This window comes from Tiliqua scincoides, chromosome 9 (genome assembly GCF_035046505.1).
Source record: "Tiliqua scincoides isolate rTilSci1 chromosome 9, rTilSci1.hap2, whole genome shotgun sequence".
Taxonomy (NCBI): domain Eukaryota; kingdom Metazoa; phylum Chordata; class Lepidosauria; order Squamata; family Scincidae; genus Tiliqua; species Tiliqua scincoides.
Genome location: NC_089829.1, coordinates 14628804 through 14638733, shown reverse-complemented (window position 1 = coordinate 14638733; position 9930 = coordinate 14628804). Strand labels below are relative to the sequence as shown.

General features: G+C 45.0%; 1 protein-coding gene across 1 annotated transcript; it reads left to right on the top strand.

The window, feature by feature from the left end:
- Positions 1–1019: 1019 nt before the first annotated feature.
- On the top strand, positions 1020–9204 carry LOC136660333 (arylacetamide deacetylase-like 4). Its single transcript, XM_066637462.1, has 4 exons — positions 1020–1196; positions 3510–3726; positions 7992–8055; positions 8430–9204. Exons 1-4 carry the CDS (start codon positions 1020–1022, stop codon positions 9202–9204), a joined length of 1233 nt encoding a protein of 410 aa, XP_066493559.1.
- Positions 9205–9930: the final 726 nt, after the last annotated feature.

Sequence of the window (9930 nt, the reverse complement as noted above, 5' to 3'; positions counted from 1 at the left end):
CTGAAGGGGGCAGCCCTCATAAATCCTCCACCAATTCCTCCACTGGGCTCTCACTCTGGTGCTTAAGGCACTTACCAGACATCTGTTCAAACCCATGGCCATTTGTCCCTTATGACAGCTCTCCCAGAAAACTGCCTTTAGATGTGGAGAGGGTGTTAAGTTTTTATGTCTCAAGGACAGCTCTCTTTAGACGATCGGAGGCGATGTTTGTCTCCTATAAAGCCACCGAGCTGCAAGCTGCTGGATGGTACACAGGAATCCAGCACAGGAGAGAGTCTTTTTCCACCTGCACAGGTTAACCTGCATTGAAAGCACACCTGGGAACATGGGGCAGGACTGAGCTTTGCAGTCACCAGGAGGATTTCCCTTCAACCAGATACATTCTTCCTTTAGCAGAACACACATGTGCAGCACAATCCTAAGGGGAGTCACAAACGTGCTATAAAGTATGTTTGTGCCTCCTCATGAGCAAGCTGCAACAGCGCACGGAGGTACGCCGGCACACAGAGGCTGAATCCAGCCTCTGTGGCAGCTTGTGTGGCAAGCCTTGCATAGGCCCAACTGGGCCAACACAAGGCTCTATGGTGGGTGGGGAGGAGGCAGGGAGGAGGTGGGAAAGAAGCATTCCTAGGCAGGGAGAGGGCAGGTGGTGGGCTGCCCCAGAGGCGGGTAGGGGGGAGTGGGAGGCAGGGCTTGGCTGTTCTAGCACAGGGTAGGATTATGCTGTAAGTTGACTAACCTGCAATTACTCAGACATCTGGATCCTTTTGAAACCAACATTGCATTCTCTATCTTCCAGCTTCAGTTTGGAAATCACTGAATAACGTGATTGCTAAACCACTGAAGCAGGGCAAAAAACAAAAACAAATAGCTTCTGAGCTTTGCCATTAAGCAAGAAAGCAAAGGTGGGTGCAGGGCTGTTGCCTCTATACTTACTGGAGAGACGTTGCTGAGGCAGGACTCCGTTTGCCTCTGATGCCGAGAGGGATGTCTCCAGTGTGATCTCCTGAGCAAACGGGATGGCACTTGCTAAAGTTCTGATGGTTCTGTCCTGGTATATCTTCACCTGCATTTCTTCCCTGATGTTTCCATGGACCGTTTATTATGCCATCACCAGGACAGACTTGCCTCCTGGATTCAAACAACGTGTAATACTACAAGCTATGGATATAGTGCGTGATTGCGCATTTGGTTTGGTAAGCTTACTTGCACTTTATATATATCCTTGTTCTGTTAAGTTGCTCACAGGAGATGCAGGGCACACCGTATTCTCACAAATTGACCTGCAGTGGCTAGGAGAGAGGAACACGAAGTAGTCTTGTAAGTGCCTAAATGAGGGTTGTGGCTGATCTGCATCATGAAGAGAAACACCATCATGTGGGAAACGAAATGTGAGTGTAGAGGCTGTCTTTGCCAGGGTGTTTGCTTTGCCCATGGAATGCTCTAGTTTCAATCCAAGGCAGCATCTCCAGGTTGGTCAGGGAAGGAGCCTGAAGCCCAGGACAGCTGCTGCCAGTCAGTGCTTGACAGTACTGAGCTAGATGGATCAAGGGTCCATGGGGTCTGTCTAGTGAAAGCTGAGTAGCCCTGCCAAGCAGTGAAGCTCCAGGAGCTTCCAGACTAAATGACCTCACAATAAGTGATATGATGGTTAGGACGGAAGAACAGCCTTTTCCCCTTTAAGGGAACAGGGTTTTTTTTAATGGGGATGTCAGGGGACAGTCCACCTGAGAGCTCCTGACTTATCTGCGGGGGATGAGGGGCAGCATCCAACCCCGAGCTGTCATACAAGAGCCCCTGCTGCTACTGCCATCCCTAGAGGGCCACCTGGAGGCAGTGAGCGCTTGCCAAGCAGGGCCTCCAACCGCAGCCCCAGCAGGGAGGGTGAACAAGGCATAGCCTCCCAGACCGCCCCCCGCAGCCAACCAAGACACTCCTTTAACCAGGGCAAGTAGCAGGAGGAGCAGCCGCTGTTCACGTCCCCCACCTGCTGCCAGGACCCCAGGAAACCTTGGGGCTTCCCAGGACACCTGTGGCAAGGACCTTGCCAGCTAGAGATGCCCACAGCAGGCCCCGCTCTCTGGGTGAAGACCCCCTGTGTTTGAGGACGCCATGAGGATGCATTGTGAGCCCTGGCAATGGGGCGGGCACCTTCTCCACCAGGGCAGGCAAGAGAGGAGGCAAAGCACCCCCGACCTGACAGACAACTGCCTGCTATCCCATTAGACACCACCAGGGAATATGCAGGGGGAAAGGAGGCTGGGGTCACTTTAAGGATGTCTGGCAGGAAGGGGGAGAAGTCGGGTGGAGCTGATAAGCTCCATAAAGCTGGGGTTGGCCAGTGATGATGAGGAGTCTGAGGACAGGTGAGGCAGGCAGAGGTTACCTGCCTGGGAACCACTGGCTTGCCTCAAGACCCAGGCAGGGGATCAGGGTGCATTCAACAACCCCCCCCCCCCAATAGACTGAGGCCTCGCTGAGCTTCCCCTACAGACCCACTGAAGGTTAGGAGCAAGCCATACCTGTGGGACCATCCACCAGCTCAGCAATGTTGAGTGGTACCCTGGACCAGAGGCCTGACAAGGGAAAAGGGGCAGCTGTGTTCCATTCTTTCAGCCTGGGTAGATTATAAGAATGGTCTTTGGAGAGTCACTCTTTGTCCTCTGCCTGCTGTGGTTAACTCTCTGTTCTTTGAAAAGAATTCTGGACTAAGAGGAATTCAGGTCAGGATTAAATAGGTTTTAAATTATGGTTGAAATCGTTTCCTGTTAAATGCACTTTGTCCCCTTCTGTTCTCAAGTGGCCTTTTTAGAGGTGGGCAGTCCGTGTGCCTCCCTGGCCCTCTGAAAGACTTCTGAAAACAGGAAGTAGCAATTTTCAGCCTTTCCAATGGACAGGAAGGCTATGTGCTACTTTCCCAACCCTCTAAAAGCCTTCTGAGTCCTCAGGAAGGCTGAAAACCGCTATTATTGGAGGCATCAAAAGGCAAAGTGCGTTTAACAGGAAAAAATTTCAACCATAATTTAAAACTTTTAATCCTGACCTGAATTCCTCTTAGTCCAGAATTCTTGGAGGATTGGGGACAAGGCACATAGCCTCCATGGCTCTCCAGAGGGCTCTGAATGGGGGTGGGGTGCAGGGTGGGGCAGAAACATGGCACTCTGGGGCATTTGCCCCCCCCCCCTCCGCACTCTGCTGGGATTTTAAACTGTTTGCTCTGTGCTTATTATGCATTTATTTTATATTTTATTGCTGGCTGCATTTGAGCCACCGGATAATTGTGCTTGTTATAAAAGTATTTTACTATGTTCTGAGTATTTCTATATGCATAGCTTTTATTATTTATAGTGTGAGAGCAAAGGGGTGAGAGCTAAAGATGCACCCAGGCTACATGGGAGAACATTCCCCCCCCCCCCAAATATTTATCACTTAAAGCCATAATACATAAAAAAAATAACATGGGTGCTAATGTCTCTTGATTTGCTTTCTCTACGTTGCTTTGAAATTAGGGGAAGTTTCTCGAAAAACTTGGCATCTGCCACAAGCTTGCATTAGTGCGGTTGACATTTGATGGGATACCACCATTACAGAACTCCAACCTGCTCATCATGGATCTGATTTTTGACGACGTCCCAGTGAGGGTGTACTGGCCCAAAACACCAGTTGCTGGCCAAAAGAGAGGAATGCTCTACCTTCATGGTGGAGCTGGCCTGGTTGGGAGCATCCGTAAGTTCCTTTGAGGGAAACTACTTTGGGGGGGCGGGGGATTTCATGGCTATTTTAAAAAAAAAATGACAGTCCATCATAATAGCATTTTGCAAAATATGTACCTATTAATCTGCTCAAAGAGAAATTGTTGAATTTGTGCATCTTCCAAATGTGGTTTAGCTACATGATTTCAGTGCGATTCTGTTCACAGATAATTGTAGGAAAGTCATTTGAAGTGGTGCACAATGTTCAACAAAACCCAGAATGAAGACATAAGAGATTTGTGAATCTAGGAAGGAATGACAGCCTTATGGGATCTGCAACAAGATAAATAAGTTTTAGGGCTCAGTCTTACTCCCACCAGCCCATAATATGCAGTGGTGCTGACGGACCCTGCGCTCTCCCTGCTTTGGGGAGAGGACCAGACGGCTAAGGAAGGTAAGTAAAAATATTACCTCCTCTTAAGCCACCTGGTCCACAATGATTCTCCATAGAACTATGCCAACTCTTTAGCTGGTGTAAGCCCGAGAGGACTCAGGGCAGGTTGGGATGGGAAGAGGGGGATAGGTGCTTGGTGTGCCTGGCTGCAACCAAGATTTCCCCCTCCCTTCCCTGAAATACCCCCATCCTAAGTCTCTCCCCAGCCTGTTCCTCTCCTGAAGCACCCCTGCTGCCAACCTTTCTGCTCCAGTGGGGGAAGGGGGAAATTCTGTGAGCCAGTGTGGTGCCTGCACTAGGCCTCTGACCATTCTCATTGTCACGACCTGCACACAGAATGAGGGAGTGAATTTTGCACCATTGTTTCAGGATCATGAGATCAGCCAACAAAACCGATAGGTGGGTCATTTTGGACAGACATAAAGAGAGAATTCTTCACTCACTGTGTAATTTATTTGGGAAATCCATTGGTACAAGATGTGCTGGTGGCCTGTAGCTTGGATTGCTTTGAGGGGTGATGAGAAGCGCGTGGAGGACCAGTCACTGCCCAGTGTCTTGATGGCTTGCTCAGAAAAACACAAATGGAAATACAGGTGATGTTACTGATGTTCCAACCAGTGATGGCCCACATATGTGACAGCTGCCACTGGTCTTTGTCCCCGTCCCCAAGCCTCCAAAACCAAGAGGACCATTGCCTCCAGAGGCTTTTTTAGCCCTGCAAGGCTTCCCCGGGCCTCCTAATGCCTAATAAAGCAAAAAATGTCACTTTTGTTTCCTAATAGGAAAGTCACATTTTCTTGGTTGTTTCAGCCATTCTGAGCCTCCCAGAGGCAGCTCAGACATGTGCTGCCTCTGCGGGGCTCCGAAAAGCCTCCAGAGGCAAGGCACAGCTCCCCTCAGCTTTGAAGGTTTTGTTTAACATCAAGCCTCTCTTGACAACAGGGGTGCCGGACCACATCCCTGTCATTAAGCGATGCACAACTGTGTATGTTTGGTTTATTTTAAGGATTAAATAAGGTTACACATAAAAGGGCAGGCAATTGGACAGTGATAGAACACAAAATAATGAAACCAGCTTCCTAAGAACTTACAGACCCTAACCCTCTCCCAGTTAGGTATCTCAAAGCTTACTCTACACCAGGTCTGCATCCTATTTCACTCACAGCATCTGACCAGGTAGGCATTCATGACAGAATGGTAAAGCAGTCATACCCCCTTCCAACTTTATACCCAACTCTCAGCTCACAACGAATAGAGAGTCAGAACCTTCTGAAACTTCCAGAAGACTTTATAACCTGGAAAACTACTTACTCCTGCCTCCTCCCAACCAGAAGACACAGTTGTATCCCATGGCCAATCAAGGTGTCCTTGGCTATTTAAAACAAGCTGTGCAGAACTAGGCTCTTTGCTGCCCAGGTCTTTGAATGGTTGCTCCCAGACCAAACAAACAATTCCTTTTTTCAGCATGTGATTGAGCTGCTTTCCCAAAATGGAAACAGCTAGGTCCAGGATGACAACAGGCTGAAGCCTTATAATACTCAACCAGATTTTCACCTTCTTGGGATACCCTTGTTGCAAGGTCAAAATCAATCTCAGTAGGCAAGAGTGGTGATTGTCTGCAAGCTTTATTTCATTGCCAGCAAGGGGCTTCTCAGGGACTCCTGTCCAAAGCGAAGAGAGCAATGAGAGCCATGTGGGAGCTCTCAGAGCCCTCAGAGAAAGCAATTTTCCAGTGTGAGCCTCTCACTTATATTTGATTCTGGCTCCTTTGTTTGAGGAGTCTTAAACTTCTCATTGGCTGGTGTGTGACATCAGAGATGGAGGGCTTTCTCAGGGTTGGCCACAGATAACTTTACAAGCATTTGACTGGTTGGTTTCAAGTTACAGACTCCAAAAAAGGCAAATACATACATTGAGACATATAGAATTTAAAGATTTCAAAAACCACTAGATGGCACTGTTTACTCATTTACTGGCCTTTGGTATGTCTCTGTTCTTATCTTTTGCTACTCTTTACTGGTTTGACCTTGGTAGAGCTACCAGTGTTATCTTTCCAAATTCCTTTCTGTCTGGTCTCATCAAACACTGTGGGCTTTCTGCCAACCTCTGTTTAAACTAAGCTCTTTGGTCTTTCTTCTATTTCATGTGTGATTCTCTATATGTGACATGTTACTGTGATGTATAGTGGTATAAACATACATTTAATACAAGACAAACTAACCTCTTATTGTAAAAAGGATTTTAAGAGACTTTTCTCATTTATTTTAACTAAATCTAGCTCCTTCTGTCAGCTTTTAGTTCAGACAGAGGCTCTAATGATGTTTGGTTTAATTGGGGGACTTTTTCAGGAATGTTCCTGCTTATCTGTTCCTGTTTAGCTAGTTTCTGCAGGTGTCTGTATCTTAGAAAACTCTATTTTTCATTAGCAACAGATAAACTGTCCTTGCCAAGGCCTTTCTATCTAATGTTGCTAGTTTTCCTCATTAAAATGTTTCTAACCTGTGTATAACCTTTGGTTTTCTCGCTTCTTGGTGCCAAGAGATATAACTTTTCCCAATTAATTGTTGCAGGTGCATCCTGCTTCCTGGCTACTCCTTATTTGTTCTCTCGTATGTTGTATCTAAATCTGTCACTTTGAGTTGTAACTCCCTAGTTCCAATTAAAAGTATCAGGCAGGACCTTGAGTCTACAGAGGAGATACAGAGTTAGGAATGCTCTTGCTTAAGGTAAGAGTCTTATCTGTGAGGAGTAACTTTATACCACATTTCAGAGTCTCCTTGTTAGACTCTTTTTAATTAACTTTTGCAAGACATCTGCCTCTCAAGGTTACATTTTCAGACTTGTGACTTTAAGCCTTTTTAATAGCTTTTTCACCTTTCTGTGTATTTTTATGCTATTATTAACTTTCAAACAATAAAACTTATTCCTAAACTATTACATCCTTATATATGTGTGTTAGTTACACTCTATAACTATTAACTATTGAAGAATATTTGGCATGCATGCTAACTTAGTAATTTATTTGACACTTCTGTGATGCTCTGGTGTAAATAACTCTCTCAGTATTCATAAAATTGTCCTTCTGAAAATATAATGTTTTCAAATGGCAAAACTGTTTTTGTTTTCCTTTTTTGATTTAAAAGGGAACTAATAGAATAATAGGTTTAAAAAGTCAAAAATGTTCTTTTTCCATGTGTTTTCATCTGTCCACTTGTTTTGACATTCAAGCTTGGGAGTGTATTTCACTCCTTTTTTCATGAAGCGTTCATCTTATCTGATGCTTTGGCAGTTTGCCAAGAGACATTCCTTGAGACTAATTAACAGCCAGCTTGCATTTTGCAGACAGAGACCAAAAAAATGTTTGGGTTTTTTTTGGTTCTCAACATATAAGCATGCTAAACAAATAAACACTTTTCCTTATTTCCTAAACATATAAACCAATAATTTGTTTTAAACTAATTTAGCTATAAACACCCATAACATAGCATAAACATTATTAACATAAGTAAATATTTGCATAAATGATTAGTTTTAGCTTGCTTTCATGGCCTTGTCTCACCCTGCCCTTCCAGGAGATGTGGCCAGGGATTGAATCCAGAATCTTCTGCATGCAGGGCATGTTCTCTGTGACTGAACTGCTAGCCTTCCTTCTAATTTCCTTTTCTTTCATTAACCTGCTTTTATTCCTCTTAATGATTAGAACAAAATAATGGAATCATATCTACTCCCAGTGCCTTCCCAACCTCATGATTTCTACATGAAAAAAATCCCCTGAGGCTTTTATCACTTCATCGATGTTCATAGAACTTGTCCAATAATCTCCCTTGGAAAAATGTGTTTTTCAGGAGGATATGAACGAATCTGCCGCAATATTGCCCAAAGGAGTGATTCTGTGGTTGTAAGTGTTGGGTAAGTGACTTTGTATTTCTTTGTGTTAGAAAAGAGTATGTGGTTCTGGAGTTGAGGATTGGCTTATAAGTAAGCTTGGAATGTCTGCCTGTCTGAATAGAACAGCCTCTCTCCCTGGTGCAGAGTCAGTGTGTGTGAGGCCAGAAAGGGGCAGCTTTAGGTTGACCAACTTACCACTGCAGGAATTACTTCTCTAGGAACTAAGCAGATCTAAAGGAGACCACAACAATTTTTGCTTCATCCCAAGCCTTAGGTACAACCTCTATGTTCAGAATTCTGTTGATTGTGTTCACGGTGGGGGGGGGGGGGGTATCCAATCTCATCAAAAGGAGTATCAAAATGATAAATGTGGATCATTTTTGCCATTGCTTTAGGTATCGTTTAGCTCCTGAGCATCCGCATCCAATCAAGCTAAGAGACTGTCTCACGGCTGCCATACACTTTCTGAAGCATGCCAAGGATTACGGAGTTGACCCCAATCGCATTATTATTGGTGGGGACAGTTGTGGTGGCACGTATTCTACGGCGGTTGCCCAAGAACTGGTGTCCCGAGCGGATCTCCCAAGGCTCCGAGCACAGATCTTGATATACCCATTTCTCCAGGCACTAGATATCAATTTGCCTTCCTACCAGCAGTACCACTCAAGCCCTATTTTAACCAAAAAATTGCTTGTGATTTTTTATTTCATGAATCTTGCTCTGAAACCTAGAGGTGTGAATGCAATTATGAAAAATGCCCATGTTCCTGAGGCCATGAGGGTGAAGTACAGTAAGTGGATTAATGCCGACCTCATTCCGGCCGAGTTCAAGGTCAAGACCTCTGAGCCCCCAGTGCTTGCCTCGTTTTCAGAAGTACTGTACGAAGTGTGCAAGGCAGCACTTGAGACCAGGTTTTCCCCACTTCTAGCTGATGATGAGGTTATCCGGCAACTGCCTGAGACCTTCCTTTTGACCTGCGAATATGACATTCTCAGGGACGATGGACTTTTGTACAAGAAACGCTTGGAGGACAACGGTGTGCCAGTGACCTGGTATCATGCTCGGGATGGTGTGCATGGAATGTTACTACTACTTAATTATCCATTTCTGGAATTTCAAAACTTAAAGGACTCTTTGAATCAAGTATTGCATTTTTTAGAAGGTCTCTAACAAAAATCAATGTTCATGCAAAGTGGTAATTTCCTGTTTCTGCATAAGAACAGTCATTTGCTTTCAGTAACCAGAATCATCTGATGATGAATTGTTTGACCATAAGTCCTACATGTTGTCCCTCTGAAGGAGAAGCTTTCTCACTATTGATGGTAATGATCAGAAGCTTTAAAAGAAAAAAGAAAAAAAAGCACAGGCACAGTGGATAAGTGGGATTCCCTCCTCACCTTTGCCTCCAGAGGCTCTTTTGAGTCCGCTCGTGTCCACTTGTGGCCTCTGTGGGCTCAGAATGGCTAATGCAAGCAAAAGAAAGTGATATTTTTTGCAAAACCAGCAGTGGTGTTATGCTTTTAAAAGGCATTATGAGGGTCAGGGAAAGCCAAATAAAGATTGAGCTTTCTGGAAACTGTATAAGTCAAAGCACCCTGTCTTTGTCAGATAGAGACTTGGCTTTTTGCTCTACTCTATGCTCTGCTTTTCTCTTATTTCCAAGTGAACCATTGAATAAAAGTGTTCAAACATGCAATGTGTATTGGCCTCGCATCAGGCATTGATCAAGCTTCCTAGAAGTACCTGGCTGACATTCAGATGAGAGCAAAGTAGCAGCAATCAATTTGACGTGTCAGGTCTGCAAACAAAAATTATGGAATATGCTGGAATTTGGCTTGCTTGGGCACAAGGCAAAGCTTTGACCAAAGTGGAGTCGGTGGCTGGTAATGTTCAGCA